The sequence below is a fragment of the Schistocerca serialis genome, chromosome 4, assembly GCF_023864345.2.
Source record: "Schistocerca serialis cubense isolate TAMUIC-IGC-003099 chromosome 4, iqSchSeri2.2, whole genome shotgun sequence".
Lineage (NCBI taxonomy): Eukaryota > Metazoa > Arthropoda > Insecta > Orthoptera > Acrididae > Schistocerca > Schistocerca serialis.
The window spans coordinates 419,208,940-419,236,140 of record NC_064641.1 but is presented as its reverse complement, the minus strand read 5'-3'; the positions used below and the strand labels follow the sequence as shown (position 1 = coordinate 419,236,140).

Below are 27,201 nucleotides of genomic sequence, written 5' to 3'. Positions count from 1 at the left end.
CTGATGTCGCTGCGTCTTCCGGCAGTGAGCATCTTACCGGTCAGCCATCACTCCAGGGTGAATGGCGGACAGTGGTGGGCTCGCGCGTGCCTGGCCGAAAGGCGAAGGTGGGATCTGGCCGCGTGGCAGCTGCCTTACCCCTTTCCAACAGGTACGGGGTGCTTCCTAGTGGTGATGACATCGTTTCCGAGCCACCACAGGGTGCCTCGCCTGTTGGGCCAGTGGCCGATTCTCCGGCAAGGTCCCGACAGTCACAGAGGGCGGGCCTATTAGTTATAGGGAGCTCCAACGTTAGGCGGGTTATGGAGCCCCTCAGGAAAATAGCGGGTAGGTCGGGGAAGAATGCCAGTGTGCACTCGGTGTGCTTGCCGGGGGGTCTCGTCCGTAATGTGGAGGAGGCCCTTCCGGCAGCTATTGAACGCACTGGGTGTGACCGGCTGCAGATAGTAGCACATGTCGGAACGAATGACGCCTGCCGCTTGGGTTCTGAGGCCATCCTTGGTTCCTTCCGGCGGCTGGCTGATTTGGTGAAGACAACCAGCATCGCACGCGGAGTGCAAGCTGAGCTTAATATCTGCAGCATAGTGCCCAGAGTCGATCGCGGTCCTCTGGTTTGGAGCCGTGTGGAGGGTCTAAACCAGAGGCTCAGACGACTCTGCGACTATAATGGTTGCAAATTCATCGACCTCCGTTATTGGGTGGAGAACTGTAGGGCCCCCCTAGACAGGTCAGGCGTGCACTACACACCGGAAGCAGCTACTAGGGTAGCAGAGTACGTGTGGCGTGCACACGGGGGTTTTTTAGGTTAGAGGGACCCCCCCTTGGGCGAAACGATAAAATACCTGACGGCTTACCAGAGAGGACATTATCATCGTTTATAAAGAATGTCCGTCCTCGGAGACCAAAAACAGGAAAAGTTAACGTAATATTGGTAAACTGCAGGAGTATCCAGGGCAAGGTTCCTGAATTAGTATCTCTTATTGAAGGAAATAGTGCGCATATAGTATTAGGAACGGAAAGTTGGTTAAAACCGGAAGTGAACAGTAACGAAATCCTAGACACAGAATGGAATATATACCGCAAGGATAGGATAAACGCCAATGGTGGAGGAGTATTTATAGCAGTAAAGAATTCAATAATATCCAGTGAAGTTATTAGCGAATGCGAATGTGAAATAATCTGGGTTAAGTTAAGTATCAAAGGTGGGTCAGATATGATAGTCGGATGCTTCTATAGACCACCTGCATCAGCAACCGTAGTAGTTGAGCGCCTCAGAGAGAACCTGCAGAACGTCGTGAAGAAGTTTCGTGATCATACTATTGTAATAGGGGGAGACTTCAATCTACCAGGTATAGAATGGGATAGTCACACAATCAGAACTGGAGCCAGGGACAGAGACTCTTGTGACATTATCCTGACTGCCTTGTCCGAGAATTACTTCGAGCAGATAGTTAGAGAACCAACTCGTGAAGCTAACGTTTTAGACCTCATAGCAACAAATAGACCGGAACTTTTCGACTCCGTGAATGTAGAAGAGGGTATCAGTGATCATAAGTCAGTGGTTGCATCAATGACTACAAGTGTAATAAGAAATGCCAAGAAAGGAAGGAAAATATATTTGCTTAACAAGAGTGATAGGGCACAAATCGCAGAATATCTGAGTGACCACCATCAAACGTTCATTTCTGAGGAAGAGGATGTGGAACATAAATGGAAAAAATTCAGAAACATCGTCCAGTACGCCTTAGATAAGTTCGTACCGACTAAGGTCCAAAGCGAGGGGAAAGATCCACCGTGGTATAACAATCATGTACGAAAGGTACTACGGAAACAAAGAAAGCTTCATCATAGGTTTAAGAGTAGTCGAATCATAGCTGATAAGGAAAAGCTGAACGAAGCGAAAAAGAGCGTAAAGAGAGCAATGAGAGAAGCATTCAACGAATTCGAACATAAAACATTGGCAAACAATCTAAACAAGAACCCTAAAAAGTTTTGGTCATATGTAAAATCGGTAAGCGGATCTAAATCCCCTATTCAGTCACTCGTTGACCACGATGGCACCGAAACAGAGGACGACCGAAGAAAGGCAGAAATACTGAATTCAGTGTTCCGAAACTGTTTCACTGCGGAAAATCGTAACACGGTCCCTGACTTCAGCCGTCGCACGGACGCCAAAATGGAAAATATTGAAATAAACGATATCGGAATTGAAAAACAACTGCTATCACTTAGTAGCGGAAAAGCATCCGGACCAGACGAGATACCCTTAAGATTCTACAGTGATTATGCTAAAGAACTTGCCCCCTTTCTATCAGCAATTTATCGTAGATCGCTGGAAGAACGTAAAGTACCTAGCGACTGGAAGAAAGCGCAGGTCGTTCCCATTTTCAAGAAAGGTCATAAATCAGATGCGAATAATTATAGGCCTATTTCGCTTACGTCAATCTGTTGTAGAATAATGGAACATGTTTTGTGTTCTCGTATTATGACGTTCTTAGATAATACAAATCTCCTTCATCATAACCAACATGGATTCCGCAAACAGAGATCATGTGAAACTCAGCTCGCCCTATTTGCCCAAGAAATTCACAGTGCCGTAGACACTGGCGAGCAGATTGATGCCGTATTCCTGGACTTCAGGAAGGCATTTGATACGGTTCCGCACTTACGTTTAGTGAAAAAAATACGAGCCTACGGAATATCGGACCAGGTTTGTGACTGGATTCAGGATTTCCTAGAAGAAAGAACACAACATGTCATTCTTAACGGTTCAAAATCTGCAGATGTAGAGGTAATTTCGGGAGTACCGCAGGGAAGCGTGATAGGACCTTTATTGTTTACAATATACATAAATGACTTAGTTGACAACATCGGTAGCTCCGTGAGGCTATTTGCAGATGACACGGTTGTCTACAAGAAAGTAGCAACATCAGAAGACTCGTACGTACTCCAGGAGGACCTGCAGAGGATTAATGCATGGTGCGACAGCTGGCAGCTTTCCCTAAACGTAGATAAATGTAATATAATGCGCATACATAGGGGCAGAAATCCATTCCAGTACGATTATGCCATAGGTGGTAAATCATTGGAAGCGGTAACGACCGTAAAATACTTAGGAGTTACTATCCGGAGCGATCTGAAGTGGAATGATCACATAAAACAAATAGTGGGAAAAGCAGGCGCCAGGTTGAGATTCATAGGAAGAATTCTAAGAAAATGTGACTCATCGACGAAAGAAGTAGCTTACAAAACGCTTGTTCGTCCGATTCTTGAGTATTGCTCATCAGTATGGGACCCTTACCAGGTTGGATTAATAGAAGAGATAGACATGATCCAGCGAAAAGCAGCGCGATTCGTCATAGGGACATTTAGTCAGCGCGAGAGCGTTACGGAGATGCTGAACAAGCTCCAGTGGCGGACACTTCAAGAAAGGCGTTACGCAATACGGAGAGGTTTATTATCGAAATTACGAGAGAGCACATTCCGGGAAGAGATGGGCAACATATTACTACCGCCCACATATATCTCGCGTAATGATCACAACGAAAAGATCCGAGAAATTAGAGCAAATACGGAGACTTACAAGCAGTCGTTCTTTCCACGCACAATTCGTGAATGGAACAGGGAAGGGGGGATCAGATAGTGGTACAATAAGTACCCTCCGCCACACACCGTAAGGTGGCTCGCGGAGTATAGATGTAGATGTAGATGTAGATTATTGTAGATAGAGTCCAAAAATGAGTTGGCTTGTGCTGTAGGTAAAATTCATAGCTGCATTCTGTTGGAAATTATGTAGACTGCAAAGGAAATTTACAAATTGAGTCAATAGTTGATTTCTGGGCTCTGGGCTACCTATAGTACATAATAGCACATTACTGTATTGCCATAATGTGTCATACTCCAGCTACTCATATCTCTGCTGGTTCATTGTTAGAGCATTCCCAGCTAAACTTTGATGATAGTAGTATTAGGAAAGCAGGAATGCATAAATGAAATCAAATTATCACTTATCAAAAGATATCCACTGAAATGGTGGACAAATTAGTTTTTTCACTTATTTGAGATGGGCATCTGAAACTTTGGCACACGTACTACAGTTATCTATCAGTTGCCCTCTAGGCAAACCTCCATTTAAATTTACAGCTGCACTCAAGTCAGAAAATAAAAATGGGTCCTTTCTCAATGTAGTGTTTGGTAATTCATACCTTAAATCAGATTACTTATAGCTTCAACATGTATGAATGCCATGGTCATGTTTTCTAACCTCAGTAGCATGTTTCCTTGTTTATTTGTATATTTCAAATATGACCACAAACATTCTTTTAACCAGGCACATGTGTCAATGGAAGACATGGAACTATCGTTAAGTGTTGTTATGTCTGTGTCTAGTGAGAGCCCTGCCCATGACTGTAACGCAGATTTGTTTATATAGCTTCCCTTCAAATGAGAAGTAGTTTGAAGGGAAGGTATATAAACAAATCTGCAGCATAGCTATTGGAACCCGTATGGCACCCCCCTATGCCAACCTTTTTATGGGCCACCTAGAGGAGACCTTCCTAGCCTCCCAAAACACCAAACCCCAAGTCTGGTTCAGGTTCATTGTGGTATCTTCATGATTTGGACTCAGGGCAAAGACTCCCTATCATTGTTCCTTCACAACCTCAACACCTCCTCTACCATCCGCTTTCCTGGTCTTCCTCAACCCAGCATGCCACCTTCCTCGATGTTGACCTCCTCCTCTCTGATGGCTTCATCCACACATCTGCCCACATTAAACCCACCACCCACCAACACCACCTGCATTTGGACAGCTGTCATCCCTTTCACACCAAAAAATCCCTCCCATATAGCCTGGCCACCCAGGGATGGCATATCTGCAGTGACAAAAACTCCCTTGCTCAATATAATGAGGGTATCACCAAGGCCTTCACAGGCATGCACAATCACCCAGACCTAGTCTGAAAAAAGATCTCTTGTGCCATTTCCCTTCACAACCCCAATCCTCCCACCACTCCCAAAAACCACCCACAAAGGAGTGTCCTCTTGGTCAGCCAGTACCACCCTAGACTGGAACAACTAAACCACTCCTTTGCCAGGGCTTTGATTTCCTATCATCGTGCCCTGAAATGAGGGACATCCTACCCGATATACGTCCCACCCCTCCTAAAGTAGTGTTCCGTTGCCCACCCAACCTCCGAAACATCCTAGTCGATCCCTTGCCACTCCCAATCCCAAACTCTTGCCACAAGGTCCCTGTGGAAGACCCAGATGCGAAACATGCCCAATCCACCTACCCAGCACTTCCTACTCCAGTCCTATCACAGGTTTATCCTAACCCACCAGGGGCCAGGCCACTTGGAATACAGTCATGTCATTTATCAGCTTTGCTGCAATCACTGCACAGCTTTTTATATTGGCATGACTATCAATCAGCTCTCCACCATGCTGAATGGCCATGCCAAACTGTGGCCAAGGGCAAAGTAGACCACCCTGTTGTTTGGCACAACATGCAACTGAACACAACACACTTGATTTCAATGGCTGCTTCATACCCAAGCCATCTGGATCCTTCCCTCCACCAATAGCTTTTCTGAACTGCACAGATGGGAGTTATTCTTACAACATATTCTCCACGTCCGTAATTATCCTAGCCTCAATCTACGGTAACATACTGTCCCCACACCCTCCACCTGACAGTACCCGCCACCTCTGTCCTATCATCTCCTCCCCATTCTCGTCTCCCACCCTGTTTATTTACAGCCCTTTGGCAACGTATCTGCCCGTCTTTCACTGCTCCTCTCCTTTTTTGTTTCAATTTTCCCTACCTCCCTGCCCCCCCAACCTCCTGATGCCGCTCCTGTTAGCAATCTAGTCCCTGCAAACTGCACTAGACAGTGCTCATCTCTCTCCCCACCCATACACTACTATCCCTTCCCCTTCCCCACCCCTGCCAGATTGCTGCTTGCATCTCACGTGATGTTGCATTCCAGCCCGAGATGCTGGAGTCAGCTGTCATGTGTGCATGAGGTGTGCTTGCTTTTGTGTGTGGGCTTTACAGATGAGGGCTGTGGGCGAGAGCTTCATATAAGTGTCTTTTAATTGTGCCTGTCTGCATTTAAATTTTTTCACACTGTAATCCACTTCCAATGCCAAATTTTGCTTTATTCTTGTGTTTTTTTTTATGTTTAAATGGGATGTAAAAGAAATATAAACACATAGATCACTTGTTTGCTTATTGGGGTATGTGTCTGAGTACCAGAATTCCTTTTCATTTCTCTTTCTGTGGTAATTACTAGTAAACTGAAGTTTTGTATGCGGATTCAGATTTAATACTAGGAATGCCAAAATATGTATATTCAAAGTGGAAAGTCCAACACATCTAATAATGTTTTGACGTTCGAACTACATATTTGTACAAATGAGTTGTTGTTGTTGTTGTTGTTTGTTGTCTTCAGTCCTGAGACTGGTTTGATACAGCTCTCCATGCTACTCTATCCTGTGCAAGCTGCTTCATCTCCCAGTATGTACTGCAGCCTCCATCCTTCTGAATCTGCTTAGTGTATTCATCTCTTGGTCTCCCTCTACGACTTTTACCCTCCATGGTGCCCTCCAATACTAAATTGGTGATCCCTTGATGCCTCAAAACATGTCTTACCAACTGATCCCTTCTTCTAATAAAGTTGTGCCACAAACTCCTCTTCTCCCCAATTCTATTCAGTACCTCCTCATTAGTTATGTGATCTACCCATCTAATCTTCAGCATTCTTCTGTAGCACCACATTTCAAAACCTTCTATTCTCTTCTTGTCCAAACTATTTATCGTCAATGTTTTGGTTCCATACATGGCTACACTCCATACAAATACTTTCAGAAACGACTTCCTGACACTTAAATCTATACTCGATGTTAACAAATTCCTCTTCTTCAGAAACGTTTTCCTTGCCATTGCCAGTCTACATTTTATATCCTCTCTACTTCAACCATCATCAGTCATTTTGCTTCCCGAATAGCAAAACTCCTTTACTACTTTAAGTGTCTCATTTCCTAATCTAATTCCCTCAGCATCACCCGACTTAATTCGACTAAATTCCATTATCCTCGTTTTGTCTTTGTTGATGTTCATCTTATATCCTCCTCTCAAGACACTGTCCATTCCATTCAACTGCTCTTCCAAGCCCTAACTGTCTCTGACAGAATTACAATGTCATCGGCGAACTTTAAAGTTTTTATTTCTTCTTCATGGATTTTAATACCTACTCCGAATTTTTCTTTTATTTCCTTTACTGCTTGCTCAATATACAGATTGAATAACATCGGCGAGAGGCTACATCTCTGTCTCCCTCCCTTCCCAACCACTGCTTTTCTTTCATGTCCCTCGACTCTTATAACTGCCAATTGGTTTCTGTACAAATTGTAAATAGCCTTTCGCTCCCTGTATTTTACCCCTGCTAGCTTTAGAAATTGAAAGAGAGTACTCCAGTCAACATTGTCAAAAGCTTTCTCTAAGTCTACAAAAGCTAGAAATGTAGGTTTGCCTTTTCTTAATCCAGCTTCTAAGATAAGCCGTAGGGTCAGTATTGCCTCACATGTTCCAACATTTCTACAGAATCCAAACTGATCTTCCCTGAGATCGGCTTCTATCAGTTTTTCCATTCAGTTGTAAAGAATTCACGTTAATATTTTGCAGGTGTTACTTATTAAACTGATAGTTCGGTAATTTTCACATCTGTCAACACCTGCTTTCTTTGGGATTGGAATAATTATATTCTTCTTAAAGTCTGACGGTATTTCACCTGTGTCATACATTTTGCTTACCAGATGGTAGGAATTTGCCAGGACTGGCTCTCCCAAGGCTGTCAGTAGTTCTAATGGAATGTTGTCTACTCCCGGGGTCTTGTTTCAACTTAGGTCTTTCAGTGCTCTGTCAAACTCTTCACGCAGTATCATATCTCCCATTTCATCTTCATCTACATCCTCTTCCTTTTCCATAATATTGCCCTTAAGTACATCGCCCTTTTATAGACCCTCTATATACTCCTTCCACCTTTCTGCTTTCCCTTCTTTGCTTAGAACTGGGTTTCCATCTGAGCTCTTGATATTCATACAAGTGGTTCTCTTTTCTCCAAAGGTCTCTTTAATTTTCCTGTAGGCAGTTTTTAGCTTACCACTAGTGAGATAAGCCTCTATATCCTTACATTTGTCCTCTAGCCAGCCCTGCTTAGCCATTTTGCACTTCCTGTCGATCTCATTTGTGAGACGTTTGTATTCCTTTTTGCCTGCTCCATTTACTGCATTTTTATATTATCTCCTTTCATCAATTACATTCAATATTTCTTCTGTTACCCAAGGATTTCTACTAGCCCTCGTCTTTTTACCTACTTGATCCTCTGCTGCCTTCACTATTTCTTCCCTCAAAGCTACCCATTCTTCATCTACTGTATTTCTTTCCTCCATTCTTGTCAATTGTTCCCATATGCTCTCGGTTTAGTAAGTTTATCCAGGTCCCATCTCCTTAAATTGCCACCTTTTTTTGCAGTTTCTTCGGTTTTAATCTACAGTTCATAACCAATAGATTGTAGTCAGCGTCCACATCCAGCCCAGGAAATGTCTTACAATTTAAAACCTGGTTCCTAAATCTCTGTCTTACCATTATACAATCTATCTGAAACCTGTCCGTATCTCCAGGCTTCTTCCATGTATACAACCTTCTTTTATGATTCTTGAACCAAGTGTTAGCTATGATTAAGTTATGCTCTGTACAAAATTCTACTAGGCGGCCTCCTCTTTCATTTCTTACCCCCAGTCCATATTCACCTGCTACGTTTCCTTCTCATCCTTTTCCTACTATCGAATCCCAGTGACCCAAGACTATTAAATTTTCATCTCCCTTCACTGTCTGAATAATTTCTTTTATCTCATCATACATTTCTTCAATTTCTTCGTCATCTGCAGAGCTGGTTGGCATACAAACTTGTACTACTGTAGTAGGCGTGGGCTTCGTGTCTATCTTAGCCACAATGACGAGTTCACTATGCTGTTTGTAGTAACTTACCTGCACTCCTATTTTTTTTTATTCATTATTAAACCTATTCCTGCATTACCCCTATTTGATTTTGTATTTATAACCCTGTATTTACCTGACCAGAAGTCTTGTTCCTCCTGCCACCAAACTTCGCTAATTCCCACTATATCTAACTTTAACCTATCCATTTCCCTTTTTAAATTTTCTAACCTACCTGCCCGATTAAGGGATCTGACATTCCATGCTCCAATCCGTAGAACGCCAGTTTTCTTTCTCCTGATAACGAGGTCCTCTTGAGTAGTCCCCACCCAGAGATCCAAATGGGGGACTATTTTACCCCTGGAACATTTTACCCAAGAGGACACCATCATCATTTAACCATACAGTAAAGCTGCATGCCCTCGGGAAAAATTACGGTCGTAGTTTCTCCTTGCTTTCAGCCATTCGCAGTACCAGCAGAGCAAGGCCGTTTTGGTTAGTGTTACAAGGCCAGATCAGTCAATCATCCAGACTGTTGCCCCTGCAACTACTGAAAAGGCTGCTGCCCCTCTTCAGGAACCACACGTTTGTCTGGCCTCTCAACAGATACCCCTCCGTTGTGGTTGCACCTACGGTACGGCTATCTGTATTGCTGAGGCATGCAAGCCTCCCCACCAATGGCAAGGTCTATAGTTCATGGGGGGGGGATTTGTAACTTCCAAAAAACACATGTTTCAGATAGTCCACAGGTAACGGCAACTATGTACAAGATCAGCACTAAGTTTTAATATGTAACATGGACAGCAAGGGTCTGAACTATTTTTTGTGGCACAACCAAAGTTACTTCTACATCTGTTGATGACTCTCTATCAAAGACGACATGCTGTGTCCTCCAGATGAAGAAATCCTGAATCCTGTTACAAGTCTCACCTGATATCCCATAGAAAAGCTCTTTTGATAAAAGCATATGTGTCATACTAAGTTGAATAAGTTTTGGAAGTCAAGAAGCACTACATGTTTTCAGACTGCATGCTAGAGGAGGTCATCCTGTTTGAGATACCTCATTACATTTGAGTTCAGAACATGTTTAAAGATTCTGAAACAAATTGATGTCAAGGATATTGGAGAGTAGTTTCGTGGACCACTTTTGCTACCCTTCTTGTAAATGGATGTGACCTGTGCTTTCTTCCAACCACTGGGCACAGTTTTTTTTTTGGGGGGGGGGGGGGGGGGAAATCTTTGGTATATCATGATTAAAAGACATGCTAACTCAGCCACAGATTCAGTATAGAATCTGACTGGGATTCCTCCAGGTCCTGAAGCTTTCTTCAATTTTAACAACTTCAGCTGTTTTCTTGTCAGCAATGACACTAATATCTATTTCATTCATCTTTGCAGTGCTACAAGAATTAAATTGTGTCATTACCTCTGGATTTTCCTTTGTGAAATAATATTTTAAAATGGACTTAAACACATCTGTTTTTGCTTGCTAGCCCTCAATTTCAGTTCCTGTCTCATCCATGAGTGTCTAGGCACTAAATTTGCTGCCACTACCAGCCTCAGGTTTTGTGAAAGATCTTTTGATAATGTACTTCTATGGTGGTCATTGAAGGCTTCATGCATTGGCTTCTTGACAGCCAAACACATTTCATTCAACACTTCTCTATCTCTAGCCCGATGCTTTGTTTTACACTTAATATTCAATGGTCTCTGTTTCTTTAAGAGTGCTTTTACAGTGACTCTATACCATGGAGGATTCCTCCTTTCACACACTGTTCTGCTAGGTACATATCTATCCAATGCAAGGTCAACTATTCTTGTAAACTTGATCAATAGTTGTCCTACATGCTCACGTAGTGAGCTAAAAGTTTTAAGTTCCTTTTTAGGATATGACATTACTGTCTCTTTATCTAATTTACTGAAAGTATAAATCTTTTTACTTGTTTTGGTTCCCCCTTGTACTTTCATAATTGTTGTTACACCCACCCCATGGTTACTCATACCAGTTTCAATGTGGAGAACCTTAAAGAAACCTATTTGTCACTGTCAGATCCAAGATATTTTAATCAGGTATGGGCTTTTGGATCAACTGTTATTGGCTGTTTTCAGAGGAGACATTTATTATTGCTTTGCTGGATGTCACCTGACACCACCTTTAACAAAATTATAATTGGCCCTATTGATTGTTGGATGCCCAAGAATCTCCTCCGTTGGTAACAATATGTTTGGGAAATTTATGTACTAACAAAACGAGGTTTTCTCCATGGTTTTTGGTTACATCATGAGATCAGTGTGGTGGTCAATAGAAGGATTCAATTATAATTTCATGCCCACCCTGGATACTGAGTCTTGCCCAGACAATCTTACGTGCAGTTTCATTTTCTATCTTAATGGATCTTAGTTTCTTCTATACTGCGACAAAGACACCACCTCAATTTTCCATTAGCCTACACTTTCTCCCAAAATCTCATTCCTGTCGATTCTGAGCTTTAACTAACTTTCTGTATCTAGAATTATGTGAGCTACACAGATTTTTATGAGTGGTTCAAACTCTGGCATCTCGCTGTGAATGGTTCATCAGTTATCCACTGGGATTGTAACACCTGTGAGGGGCACATTTCTTTGGATCTTACATTGATGCTACAGGGTTTCCTACAGCTGTCGTTATCTGGATGGGATGGAAAGTCAAAAAAAACCTTGTGTGTACCCCACACACAGGCAGGTAGTCATGCACTTTTGTAGCAGCCTCTGACGTGTAATGGATGCCAGACCAATCCAGGGGAAACCTGCAGTTCTCATCCCTATGGCATGAGTCACAGCCTATCTATTCAAAGTCTCTAGTTCAAGCCTTCTACACTTCACTGAGAATTATGGGGCCACAACCTACTCTAGGACAATGATGTAGATTGTGAGCTTCATTGAAATTGTGTGAACTATGTTGGTATTCTCAACCTTCTCTGCCAATCACTGGAATCATGCAAGTATAAACCTGGAGCCCAGACAACAGGCATTTTTTTGTTTCAATGTGCATCACAATCTGCAGCTGGCTGCACCCCATTCTCTCACATACTGCTGGAATAGCCTCTTAAGCACACTGAATAAGGCTCCCAGGCATTTCCAGCTGCTTACGAACAGCAACTACCTCATCCTTTGCCCCAAAACAGCCTACATAGTATGGGTGCACCAGGGTGGGTGCAGTATTGCACTGAATAGTAAACAAATAACTTTAAATTAAGCTTGTTGATTCTCTTTTAGTTTATGGGTCCATGGTGGCTTGTGGAGTATCTATGTAGATGCAGATGTAGATGTAGATGTAAATGTCGGTAGGCTGTAAGTGTTACCATTAGCCTTTTAGAACTGAACCAATTAACAGCCAAACCAAGATACCTAATATGACAACAGAAAAACTTGGTATAAAATTTACTGGTTCTCTGAAGCCTTTTCAAGGTAATGGTCACTAACAAATGTGAGAACAACTTTAATTTACAATAAATGCGAACACTACATCCTCTTGCTACAACAGAAAACTAATGTGACATGATATCTTGGTTACTTATATTAACTGTAAATTACAAATGTTGATTTACTTTGACATAAGTTAGGTCTGTACAACTCGTGACTTAGAAAATTCTCAAAAATACACCTTTGCAACTGTCCCCATAAGTATCCCATTATGTACATGCGTGAGAAGGAAGCAGGAAGCATCTGTTACTCATTGTTTCATATACATGGTAAAAACGTTTCTCTTCAAAAATTTTGGGTTCTTGTGCATGAAACCAATTAGCAAGAAAAGGAATATAGTTTGCTCTCTTAATGATGTGTCTGCAAGTTTTGCAATACTCATATTTTTCCTTTCTGTAAGACCAATATTGCTGATATGTTTTAGCTGTGGTTCCAAAAAGATAATTAAGTGGTGCCTTAACTTTCATGAACTTCGATTTCTTGAATTGGATAGTTCATATTGAGAATGTCCACCTCCACAGGCAACATGAGACACCTTCATGTCGGGAACCCAGGTTCAATTCCCTGTACTGCCAGGGATTTTTCCTTGTTGGGAGGACTGACCCAGGGTGCACTCATCAGCCTCAAGATGCCTGTTGAGAAGCTACCTGATTGAGATGTAGCAGCTCCAATGCCTAAACATCGACACTGGCTGCGAGTGCAGTGTGCTGACCCCATGCCCCTCCATACTGCATCCAATGATGACAGCATTTGCTGAGGATGATATGGTGGTCAGTTGGCAATCATGTGGTCTTTCATTCCATTGTGTTTACTTTCTAAACAGATTGTGTATGTGGCCCATGATACTTGCTTCTCCTGGAATATTAATAATTTATACAATCCATTTTTTGATGGTCTTGGTTTTTATGAACAATGCATTTGTTTTTTATTGACTTGTCTTAAACTGGGCCTTCCCAAAGCCATTTAGATAACATCAGGTATCTAAGTCATTTAGAGAATTTATGAACTTGCATGTGTGTACTGATTTCTGAAGTGCCTAAGTTGATACTTCTTAATACAGGGTGGGAAAAAAAGGAAATTAGTTACAAACTATGGCATGTGCACACTTTGTTCAACATGTAAATGTCACAACAGCTATTCAGATTTAGGTAATGACATGTTCAATTTGCCTGCCATCATTGGCGATGATGTGGCATAGACGAATAGCACATTTCTGCTTGACCTCCTGAATGGCTGTTTTCAGCTCAGCAATGGTCTTGGAGTTATTGCTGTACACCTTGTCTTTAATTTAGCCCCACAAAAAAGAGTTGCACATGTTAAGATCTGGAGAATATGGTGGCCAATCAAGGCCCAAGTCAGTGGCCTCTGGTTACACCAGAGCCAGAACGGGCTCCTCAAAGTGTTCTTCCAGGACATCAAACACTCTTGCTTCGATGGAGTCGAGCTCTGTTTTGCATGAACCACATCTTGTCAAAATCAGGGTTACTTCGGATAAAGGGGATAAAATCATCTTTTAAAACCTTCATGTACAATTCAGCAGTAACCATGCTATCAGGAAATATTGCACTGATTATTCCGTGACTGGACACTGCATACCACACAGTTACTATTTGAGTGAGAAGAGACATCCTGATCATGAAATGCGGATTCTCATCCCCCCTAATGTGCCAATTTTGCTTACTGACAAACCCAAACAAATGAAAGTGGGCTTCATCTCAAAATCAAACCATACATGAACGCACCTATTCCCACCATGCCCCACAGCTAACCGTGCAGTTTCATCGTTCTAATGCAAACAGTACAGCAGTTATGGTGATTTTAATTCATATAGTTAAATAACTGTGACCCTGTAACTGGGAAAAAGATTTGAAATTCCCAAGTCTAAGAACAGTCTGTTTCAACATCATCACACATTTGTCATCCATCGAAGCTCACAATCTGCAGCACTGATACCAGAGCAGTTGTGGCTCCCTGGTTCTGAGTCAAATGGAGGGGCTGAACCAGAGACTTTGAAGGTTCTCTGATAAGACAGGCTGCGACTTCCCAGATGTGTGCCATAGGGTTGGGAACTTTACATTCCCCCTAAACAGGTCATTCTGTACTACACATCAGAGGCTGCTACACAGGTACCTGATGTGTGGGGGGTGCATAGAAGGTTTTTTTTTTTTTATTACGCAACTTTCCATCTCATCCAGATAATGACAGCTGGAGGAAACCCAGAAATATCAAAATACGAGGGCTATCCACAAAGTACATTACGTTTTGGAATTAAAAATAAATAAAGCATTGGAATTTTTTTTTATTATATACAAATGAAAGCCACAATTAAATACTACTTTTCTACATAGTTGCCATTTAAATTAAGGCACTTATCGTAGCGATGGATGAGCTCGGAAATTCCTTCATCGTAAAATTCGGCTGCCTGCGCCTTCAACCACGTGGTTACCTCTTCTCGAAGCTGTGCGTCGTCATTAAAACGCTGCATAGCCAACCACTTCTTCATTGCTGGGAATAAGTGGAAGTCGTTCGGTGCCAGGTAGGGGCTGTACGGCAGATGAGAACTCCCACTTAAAAGATTCGAGAACATCACGAGTGGCATTTGCCATGTGGGCCCGGGCGTTGTCATGAATCAGCAAGATCTTTGAGCCCAACTTCCCCTGTGATTGTTTTCTATTGCTCTTCTGAGGTTGTGCAGAGTTTGGCAATATCTTTGAGAGTTTATTGTAGTGCCTCTTTCCAGGAAATACACAAAAATCACACCTTCTCTGTCCCAAAAGAAGAGGTAACCACATGGTTGAAGACGCAGGCGGCCGAACTTTACGACGATGGAATTTCCAAGCTCGTCCATCACTACGATAAGTGCCTTAATTTAAATGGAAACTATGTAGAAAAGTAGTATTTAAGTATGGCTTTCATCTGTATATAATAAAAAAAATTCCAGTACTTTATTTATTTTTAATTCCAAAACATAATGTACTTTGTGGATAGCCCTCGTATCAGTGTATGATCTAAAGAAACATGGCCCCTCACAGGTGTGAGTATTGAAGTATTTGCAACAAAGTGCCAGCATTTGAAGTGCTCCTAAAAGTCAGTGAAGCTCATCTAATACTAGGTACAGAAATCTGGTTAATACCAGAAGTAGACAGTAGTGGGATTTTTGGGGAAAATTTAAATTTATACTGAAAGGCTAGACTAATGGGACATGGAAGTGGTGTATTTGCCGCAGTAGACAAGAAAATCAAATTCACCAAGATAGAAACTGAAACTGTATGTGAGATTGTTTGGGCAAGTTTCAGTATCAAGCGCCGGCGTAAAATTATTATTGAATCCTATCGACCACCAGTCTCACCTCCTGATGTAACCAAAAACTTTAGAGAAAACATGAGTTCGCTTTCACAAAAGTTTTCTAATCAGACTGTAATCATCAGAGGAGACTTAAGCTATCTAACAACCAACTGGGCTGATTACAGTTTTGTTAGTGGTGGGCTAAATGCATTCCCTGAAAACTACATAGAACCAATAGTTTGGCAGCCCACTCATGATGGAAATATGTTAAATGTAATCACAACAACCAGGCCTGACACATTGAAACAGTTATCTGTGACCATGAGGCAGTTGTATCAACAGTGATTGCCAAAGTACAAAGGGCAATTACAACAAATAGAAGGATTTATATGTTCAGTAAACTAGACAAAGAAGCAGTAAACTAGACAAAGAAGCAGTGGTGTCATACTTCAATGAGGGACTTGAAAACTTTTAGCTCATGACAGGAACAAGTAGAGGAACTATGGCTCAGGCTTAAAAGAATAGTTGACCATGTGCTTGACTGATATGTACCCAGTAGACATTTCATTATGGGAGCGACCCTTCATGGTATGTAGTTACTGTAAAGAAACTAAAGAAATAGAGGCTACTGCACAATACATATAAAACAAAACCTAGGACTATATATAGAGAGAGATGCTAAAAGAAACATGTTTGGCTACTGAGAGAGCTATGTGTGAGGCCTTCAATGACTACTGTAGTAGCATTCAGTTGAATTGTCTTTCACAATACTTAAAAGAAATTCTGGTTGCATGTAAAGGCTGTCAGTGTCATCAAAGTTAGTGTCCAAGAAATCATGAATGAGATAGGAACCGAAATCGCGAATAGCAAAACAAAAAGAGGAATGCTTAACTTTCAAGTTTCTATTGAAAGGAAAAACCAGGAGTATTGCCCCAATTACTTCTCGTACCACTGCAAAGGCAAGTGAAGAGTGAAACAGATATTAGTGTTAGTGACATTGAGAAAACAGCTGAAGCCATTAACACTGAGCAAAGCTCCAGGGCCTGATGGAATCTCTACCCAATTCTACACTGAATTTGTGGATGAGTTAGCACCTCTTTTAATTATTACCGAAGATCCCTCAAACAAAAAACTGTACCATGTAGTTGGGTGAAAGCACACATCTCACCCATTTACAAGAAGGTAGGCAGAACTGATCCACGAAACTACCACCCAATATATTTGATATCCTTGGAACATATTTGTGCTCAAGCATAACGAGGTACCTCGAGCAGAATGACCTCCTGCATGGCAACCAGCACAGATTTCAAACACTGATCAAGTAAAACTCAACTCACACATTTCTTACATCACACACTGAAAGCCATGGGTCAAGGCACTCCGGAAGATGCAGTATTTCTCAATTTCCGAAAAGATTTGACACAGTACCACACCTATGCATATACAAACGAAAGTGCTGGCAGGTCGATAGACACACAAACATACACACAAAATTCAAGCTTTCGCAACCAACGGTTGCTTCATCAGGAAAGAGGGAAGGAGAGGGAAAGACGAAAGGATGTGGGTTTTAAGGGAGAGGGTAAGGAGTCATTCCAATCCCGGGAGCGGAAAGACTTACCTTAGGGGGAAAAAGGGACAGGTATACACTCGCACACACACCCATATCCAACCCCACATACACAGACACAAGCAGACATTTGTAAAGCCTTTACAAATGTCTGCTTGTGTCTGTGTATGTGCGGTTGGATATGGGTGTTTGTGCGAGTGTATACTTGTCCTTTTTTCCCCCCTAAGGTAAGTCTTTCCGCTCCCGGGATTGGAATGACTCCTTACCCTCTCCCTTAAAACCCACATCCTTTCGTCTTTCCCTCTCCTTCCCTCTTTCCTGATGAAGCAACCGTTGGTTGCGAAAGCTTGAATTTTGTGTGTATGTTTGTGTTTGTTTGTGTGTCTATCGACCTGCCAGCGCTTTCGTTTGGTAAGTCACATCATCTTTGTTTGTGTGGAATCTAGTGAAATTTGTGACTGGAATGAGGATTTCCTGGTAGGGAGGATGCAGCAAGTTATCTTGGATGGATAGTCATCAACAAATGTAAAGACAACTTCGGGTGTACCCCAATGAAGTTTGTTGAGCCCCTTACTATTACTGTTGTATATTAATGACCTTGCAGTCAATAGTAATAGCAACTTCTGACTTTTCACAGATGAAGCAGTTACATATAACGAAGTACAATCTAAAAGAACTTAATAAATATTCAGTCCAAGGCTAGATAAGATTTCTAAGTGGTGCATACCTTGGGAACTTTTTTAAGTGTTCAAAAATGTAAAACAGTGCACATTATGAAACAAAAACATTATGTTCTATTGGTGTAACATCAGTGAGTCACACCTGGAATTGGTAAAATCATACACATACTTGGATATAACACTTTGTAGACACATGAAATGGTACCATCAGAACAATCACATAGGCTTAGTCATTGGTAAAGATGATAGCAGACTTCAGCTTACTGGTAGAATACTGAGGACGTGTACTCAGTCTACAAAGGAGACTGCTTCCAAATCACTCATGTGACCAATCTTAGTGTATTGCTCAAGCGTATGCGGCTTGAACCAGATAGGACCAACAGGGGATTTGAATACATACAGAGCAGGGCAGCAAATGGTCACAGGTTTGTTTGACTTACAGAAGAGTTTCACAGTGATGTTGAAAGAACTGAACTGGCACATTCTTGAAGATGGACATATACTATCCAGACAAAGCCTATTTGCAAATTTTCAGGAAAGAGCTTTGAATGATGACTCTAGGAATTTACAACAGCCCCAGCAGATTGCTCCCATTGGGGTTGTGAGGACAAGATCAAACTAATTACTGCACCTTGGGTCGTGAGGAAAAGATCAAACTAATTACTGCACACACAGAGGCATTTAAACATTCTTCCTGCATTCCATATGTGAATGAAATGGGGGAAAAACCCCTAATAACTGGTAAATGGGCTGTACCCTCTATCATGCACTTCACTGTGGTTTGCAGAGTATGGCTGTAGATGTAGATGTGAACGTAGATGTAGATGACATCATTATATCTTCCACTACAGTCTGTTCCCAGTTCTATTTATCTGTTGTCCTGTCAGTCCCAGCAATTCCCAACATACATTTCTGGTGGCTCATGAAGCAATGTTTAGTTAATTTGTTGTCAAAACTGGTAATATACAATCATTGTAAAGTTTTCATCTCAAACAAATAAGAAGATTAGTTTTTAAAATCATATTTAGTTTCCCAACAAGATTACAGGCCATTTCTATTCCTATGTTTATTTCTTTTGCTGTCCATTCATCAGCGTTTTCAGATGTCTTAAATATACCAACTGCTCCACGAGTTTTATGACTTCATAGTAAATCTGAATTATTTCCTTTTTTTAATGCCAACTGCACTTTATTTTAATCTTTTTGTAATTGATTTTCAAGCCTACTGTCAGAGTTGTACTATTAAGCCCTTTTTGCTGTTGAAGTTTATTAGTGTTTGGTGCAAAAAGTACAGTGATTTCTGTAAAACGAAAGTAGTGCAGATATGTTACATTAACATGTATTCCTTCTTCATTTTCTGAGTTCAATGGTCTAAAAGCTACAGAGAATAGTTTTTGTGGTGCAGAATCTCTTTTTTGGATTCCGGGTTGCACACTATCTTCAAGAGGTGTAATAATGTGGCATTGACACATATACTGAGAACCAAAACACTATGAACATTACCAACCAGAAGATTGAATGCTACCTGGTATGTCACAGTAAGGAAAGTATATAAGCAGAACAGAGATCAATAGGGAATCATTCTTGAGAGGTTATGGGTTGCAAATGGGGAAGTCATCTGACACATGAGAACTGGCAATGGGCAGTTTGTTATGGCCCTAGGCCTGAGGACGAGCATCTTGGAAATAGCAAAGCTGGTTATCTGTATGCATACTACCGCCCTGAGCGTCTGAAAGTGGCGGTTTTATACCCCTACCAGCAGACAAGATTGATGGTGGATCGGGAGCACTACAGTTAGCCTCCATCAGGTGTTACTAGAGGTGCGGCTGCTGGGTCACATGAGCTAGGCCAATAACAGCATGGTGCTACATGAGTGGCTGCAGGCCAGTCTTACACAGCATGCTACACGAGTTCTGTAAAATCTCACAAAGCTGCAATGCAGACGCCAAACCAGCTTTCAACAGTGACTTCCTGGATTGGCTTTGTTTACGGGTTACGTGTTCATATCTAGTGCAGATACTTTAATAGCAATGAGTTAGTATCCTATCATGTTTATGGCAACATGTTTGCTTCTGGTTTCTGTATTATGGACCCCAAGTTTATGGAACTTTGCAGCAGCAGCTGTCACTGTAGCAGCAGCAGCAGCAGCAGCAGCAGCAGCTACAACACCAACAGTTTGCGGCTCAAGGGCAATGGCACAAAGAGCTCTTTTACAGCTAGTGTCTGAGCAGCAATGATAACAGGAGTTGTTGGCCTTGGCTTTGCCCCCACCACCATTCAGTGCCTTTGACGAGTATTTGAGTAGCTGGGATGTCTACTTCTATCATTTTGAACTTCACCATTCTGTTTACAACATTTCTGGTGGCAGCAAAGCAAGTACACTTTTGTCTTTTATTACTTGTTTGTGCACAGTGGTGCAGAAATTTCAACCTCTCTCAGACCCTTGTGATTTGTCTTTCAGTGATCTTCGTGCTGTGTTAACTGAATACTACAGACAGCGGACAAACTGTCACAGGTAGGCTCCAGTTTAATCAGATTCATAAGCAACATGGGCAGCTGTGCACAGCATGGGCTGTTGACTTGCAGGGTCTTGCATGCCAAGTGCAGTTTAGACGTGATTGTGCATCTTGCCCTTACAGGGAGGTCACTGCCAAATCTTTGACTCATTCTGATCCTAGTCATGGTGAGGTGCTTCACACTGCTAAATCTTTTGATGTTGCTTCAGCATTTCAGCTTGCTTTTCCCAATGAAATACATGTTACACAAGTTTTTAGTCTCATGAGAGACTTAAGTCTGTTCATCAGCCCCCCCCCCCCCCCCTCCTCGTCCCCGCCCCTCCTCCCGGGAGTGATCATTTCAGATATGCCCTTCCTCTTTGGTGTTGCTATGTTCATCACACCCATCAATGAAGTGCCAGTCCTGCTCTGACTGTAGCAGTGTGCACAACAAACTGTTGGCCATGTCTGGCAGAAGACTGCCTGGCCGTCAAGAGACAACAAGTGGCTCATTGGCGCAGGATCACCCAGACATGAGAACAACATGGCAGTTTACATCATCACTGCTGCGGAGCAGACCATTTCCCTACCTTCACAAAAGCTCGTGCTGGACTTGACACTGTACGACTAGACCATGGAATTCCAGCTGGACACAGGTGCTGTCCCATCTTTAATCAACAAGAGCATATACAGCCAGATCACTTCCACTGCAACAGTCCTGGTGCTGGGTCCTGTCTTACCTCCACAGGGACAGTTCTCTCTTCTGAGAATTGTTGCTAGTGGCCATGTACATAACATTCATATGCAGTTGTGCACCATCATACTGATACTAACATCTTTGGCTTAGATGCTTTTACCAGTTTTGGGTTCAAAGCAGAGGACCAAGTTCATTTAATATCAGATTCAGTACTGTTTTCTGATATATATGCCCTGTGCACTTTCTATAAGGAGACATTTCAGCCTGCTATTGCACGTGCATGCACTCTTATGGCTCACATTTCCTAGGAGCCTTCTGTGGTACCTACATTTTGCCATTCTCAACTATTACCGTTTGTAGTATATGATGGTGTTAAGACAGAACTTGCATAGCTTCAGGACCAGAGTATTATTTCACCAGTTTCCACAAGTCAATGGGTGACACCGATTGTGGTCATTAAAAAACTGAATGGGTTGTTATTCATTTGTGGAGATTGTAAGTCCACTGTTAACTCTCAGTCCAACAATGATCTTTACTCCCTGCCTCATCTGGAGGGTTACTGAAAAAACTGGCTTGAGCCCACTATTTTTCAAAGATAGATTTAGATGATGTGCACTTCCAACTGCCATTTGATGAGGCATCATTTCAGTTGCTAGCCTTGAATTGGCAGGAACAATTATTTGCCATTTTGGGTTTTGAGTGTGCCTGCCATTTTCCAAAAGTATTTCTAATAGTTGGTTCAAAATATTCCACATATTATAAATTATTTGGATGAAATTACTGTTATGAGATCGACCCACCTGGAGCACCACAAGAAACTGGAATCCCTATTTAAATGGCTCCAGGAAAATGTCTTGTGCTGTTGGCTGGAAAAGTGTAGTGTCTTTGCACCCAGCATCAACAACTGGGGGCATATTCTTACAAAGATATCATGCTCAGAATATAACATGTTGATGTGATCATAAAAATGCCTGCCCTGAACAAACTAAATAAAATGTCGTGTGACCAGGGCCTCCTGTTGGGTAGACGATTCGCCGGGTGCAAGTCTTTTGATTTGATGCCACTTCGGTGACTTGCGCGTCGATGGAGATGAAATGATGATGATTAGGACAACACAACACCCAGTCCCTGAGAGGAGAAAATCTCCGACCCACCTGGGAATCGAACCCGGGCCCTTAGGATTGACTTTCTGTCGCGCTGACCACTGAGCTACCGGGGGCAGACCTGAACAAACTTAAACACTTGCAGTCATTCTGGAGAAAATACCTTATTATATCAGGTTCATTACCCAAGTGTAATAAATCGCACACCCCCTCAATCAGCTGTGCAAGAAAGGGGTCAAGTTTGTAGGGTCAACCACCTGTCAACAGGCATTTCAGCACCTTAAGGACAGGCTCCTGCTGGCACCTTATACGCCAGGCCTGCTGTTAACATTGGCAGTGGGTGCCTCCCAGCATGGCATCGCAGCTGTCTTTCTCACAGGTTGGTGGATACCTCTAAGCACTCAACAGCCTTCACTTCTATTTAAATGCACCACTGCTTAACTGTTTCCAAATTGAGGAGGAGGTGTTAGTGATCATTTCTGGCATATAGAAATTTCACTTATATTTATATGGTAGCATGTTCCATCTCGACTGACTACAAACCCTTAATTTCATTGTTTGGCCACCATTCTAAGCTCCTGGATAAGACAGCAATGTGTCCACAATGCTAAGCTATATTTTTAAGTGGGTACCATTATAAAACCTATTTCCACCCCACCACCCACCATGCCAATGTCAGTGTCCTATTCCACTTACCACTTGGCTCTGGCACAGAATTCAATCACTAGAAAACAGTCTGCTTCACCCTGGATCACCAGTTACAACAACCTGGACGATTTTCTGCTTACAGTACACAAAGTGGCCATGGCGTCAGCAAGCAATCCAGTCCTCAAGAAGGTGTTGTTGGTGGGCCAAAAAGGGTAGCACAAAGCATGTTTGTAGGCTGGCAGACCCAATTTACGAAATTATTTTGTGGTGTGGTATCGGCTTCATGCCACAAATGGCATCTTGACATTGGGCCACGGAGGACTCTGAATGCTTGGTCATCATTCTGTTCACTACTGTCACCCCACATCCTCTGGCTCCTTAACGCATCACATGGGGTGATGACCTACTTCGATGCGTCGGCCTGACAACAAATTTATTGGTTTGGTATTAAACTGACATTGAACATGCAGGGGCATCTGTCTTTGGGCATGCATGTTCAGCGTGCAACTCACAATGAACTTGGCTTTGTTCACAAATTATGCATTCATATCTGGCACAGATACTTTAGTAGTGGTCTGTGTCAGATCTGATGACACAATACATTGCTGGTGAAGCCTAAATGATTTAGAGCACAGAAGTAGTCCTCATCACAAAGATGAATCAGGAGCCCACCAAAATAGATAATGTGTAATGTGTGACAACTGATACCATATTGGAAGACGGCAGACAGAAAAAGGCTGTACTGTTTGAACACAAAATTAAACGGTTCAAATGGCTCTGAGCACTATGGGACTTAACTGCTGAGGTCATCAGTCCCCTAGAACTTAGAACTACTTAAACATAACTAACCTAAGGACACCACACACATCCATGCCCAAGGCAGGATTCGAACCTCCGACCGTAGCGGTCGCGTGGTTCCAGACTGTAGTGCCTAGAACCGCTCGGCCACATGGGCTGGCAAAAAATTAAAAACAAAGCCTTTTTTAAAGTAATAAGATATGTGCTTAAATGAATAAAGCAGAGCAAGACATTAAGTACACTGACAAATTCTGACCATACATTTTTATTTTTTATGCACTGATTTATTTATTAGATGCCTGTTTTTTTGCTTGCTTTCAAATTTAAGATTTCTGCTATTTATAAAAACAAGTAGTACATCTTTTCAAATTACATGCGAAGTTGAATGAATAAATAACCTATTACCATCTTCAACTACCTAAAACAATATAATATGTAAGACAAATTGAAAAAAGTGCCTTACCATACCAGCATACATAAGGTTCATGGTAAAATGAACCACATCATATGTAGCTAAATACTCTAGTATCAGTCTTGTAGGAAATGGTGTGTCATGATGCCGCTCTATTCTGTGTAAAAATAAATACATACAAAGTCAGTAACAGTAAGTAACCTATTTTTTACTCTACATCTAATGTATCTAGTGGTACTGGCAGTTTAGTTCATATAATTAAAGTGACTGAAAATATGTGGAAATTGTCAGTAAGGACACCAAATACGTTTGTATGTTGTACTCCCTGCCTTCCACCAAATATCGGTTCAGGAATGCGCACTGACTGTATCAATGTTTTGAAAAATCTATTTATTACTGCATGAGTTTAGTAGAACAGCCACACAGCCTGTGAACCAGTCGCTGAAGCTGTCCAGCCATATGAATGGTCAATGCAAAACAATGGTAGAAAGCAAAATTTGACTACCTAGTGACAGAGCATGCTGCAAACATGAACATAATGTCACCTCTAAATCAGACAGCCTCCCGAAATTTTTATCATCCACTACTTAAGTTATGTTTTACTCTATACATCCCTACAGGTTCCCTGAAAACTATTAAGTTATGGACATGCAATTTCCATAAAGACAATTGTATATTTTCAACACAGTCAGTGTCTTACTGTAACACTTTTGAAATGTTATGTATGATCAGTATCATAATTTCTGGTGAGATGACAGTACAGTTATCACAAGTCTTTTACTAAAGTCACAACAAAAAATGAAGAAAGGGAGATTAGGATTTAAGATATGTTTAACAATGAGGTCATCAGAGATGGGGCCAGCCACAATCTTTTCAAAGGGATCATCCCAGCTTTTGTCTTGATCCATTTAGGGATACCACAGAAAATCTAGATCTAGCTGGATGATGATTTGATCTCCACTTCTCCCAAAGCAAGACCAGTGTTTTAATCCATGATGACACTGCCCTTACTCCTGATGTCACTGTGGGCTCTGGTGCATTAATTAATTAATTAAGCACATGAACTTAAGGTTTACTCAACCTTAAGGTTAGCTCAAACTTGCATGTGACTCAAAAAGAATTGGAGAATATGGAGAAATGATAACAATGTTTTTTGCCAACAACTAGGCACTATGCATAGTTAATAAATATTATTGAATTAAATGTTAAAACTAAGCAAATGCTAGACAAACTGCTATTGTTGCATGTGGTATTAAGGTCATGGAGCTAATGTGAATGTTGCAGATACGAATAACATGTAGGAAAATGAAATGTCTATAAAGCACACAATGGCAGAAAAATCAGATGAAATTACAATGAAAGAAAATTCACTTGTCAAGTGAGCAATAATTTTGTTCTCTAACAGGAGCAATTACTTTCAAACGCACTAATAATTACTTTTCCAATTAGAGATTGTCACTTAAAACCCTAAACTAACTTCATAATTATTTTGTTAAGGTCTGTCTATTTAAATTTAAAGATGAAAGATTGTGTTGGCTACTTTACTCTCACGTTTTTGCCAGGTCTATCAACATAAAGACCAAAATACATGAATTTTGTGTCACAGACTGTGAAACTGCTCCATATTTTGAAAAAGAGTTAAAATAAAATCACAGGAATTTTAGAAGAGAGTTTAATTAAAATTAACAACATTTTTCTAGAATTATTGCTTATGTAAAATACAATGGAGACACATTAATGAAAGAGGCAAGAAGTAACAATGGATACTGTTTCATGATTTAAGGACTATGGGGAGGTTCTGGGGCCTCTTATTTGATAAGGTACTAATTCTGATGACATACCTAAACTAATTACAAGAAAGAAATGGGAAATGGGGAGAGGTTGGGGGGGGGGGGGGGGGAGGGAGAGATAGAACTACTTGCTGCAATTTTATAAAAGTTTCATGCACTCTCTCCTAGATAATAGTTGCATGGTAATGGCTCAGGGTGACCAATATACTTAAAGAAGCTGGAATCAGTACATCACAAAAAAACCACATTGATCCACAAGACAAGCCCTATACCAAGAGTGCGCGCAGATGAAGCTGAGCTGCTTTATCTGACTGATGGAGGCTTGAAGTGGCCAAACAAGCATTTGGCTCCACTCGTTTTGACTTAAACATCCTTTCCTGCAACAACTAACCTTTGTGCAACCTTGGAATGATTTTACAAAAATTATCATAAATGACAAAACTGCTTAATACATGTGCGAAGCAGCATTTAACAGATCTAGGAGTGTATGGTGTCAACATATGAAGACAAAGTTCAAGTAAAGCACTACATTGGAACTTGATAACATGGAAAATAAATTTAGGTTTGACACAGTGCAGCAAATTGTTCACTAAAGGCCAGTTTTTAAGGACAATTTTTAACATTTTAAATCAGTATCAGGATTTTATCACAGAATATACTGATGGGTCAAAACAAGGGCACACTATTGGTTGTTCTATTGTTTTTGCAGACTGTGTCCTTGGAATCTGCGTCCCCAGTGAGTTAATTGTATTTCATTCTGAAATCTATGTGATTATAAAGAGTTGTGGATCAGATCAGATACGATCAAGGGTTGATATTCCTCATCTGGTCAGATTCCCTTGGTACTCTGCAGACCGTCCAGCATATGTAACCAACACAGAAACTGTTCAGAATATTCAGGAAACCCTTCTCTAGTTGCAAGGATACGGGAAGAAGGTATCATTCTGCTAGGTACCAGGTTTTGTGGGAATGAGTGATACAGCAGCCATTGAGACATGTAACCTACCAAATGTGCTATACCTCTGCAAGTCATAATACCATTGCTGAGCATGTCCATACTGCATCTATTGGAGGACTGGAGGAAGAGAAAGAAGAGGAGAGCAGAAAGGTCAGTGAAATGCGGGAAATATGGTGGTATATCTGTTATCAGTCAATTAGATGCGATACAACTTGCTCACCATTTCTTCAAATAGGACACACGCCTTGATATGTGGCTTCCCTCTCGGACTTGACACTCACCAGTTCATGATGCTTGTGCACCAAT

The 27,201-nt window shown here is 41.5% G+C and overlaps 1 protein-coding gene across 1 annotated transcript in view; it reads right to left on the bottom strand.

The window, feature by feature from the left end:
• LOC126474995 (tetratricopeptide repeat protein 17) overlaps window positions 1-27,201 on the bottom strand; it is a 337,167-nt gene that overhangs the window by 2,334 nt on the left and 307,632 nt on the right. The window contains exon 13 of the mRNA XM_050102531.1: window positions 24,199-24,304. Coding sequence (XP_049958488.1) covers window positions 24,287-24,304 — 18 coding nt within the window. The 3' untranslated portion in view covers window positions 24,199-24,286. The remainder of the gene's footprint in view (window positions 1-24,198; window positions 24,305-27,201) is intronic.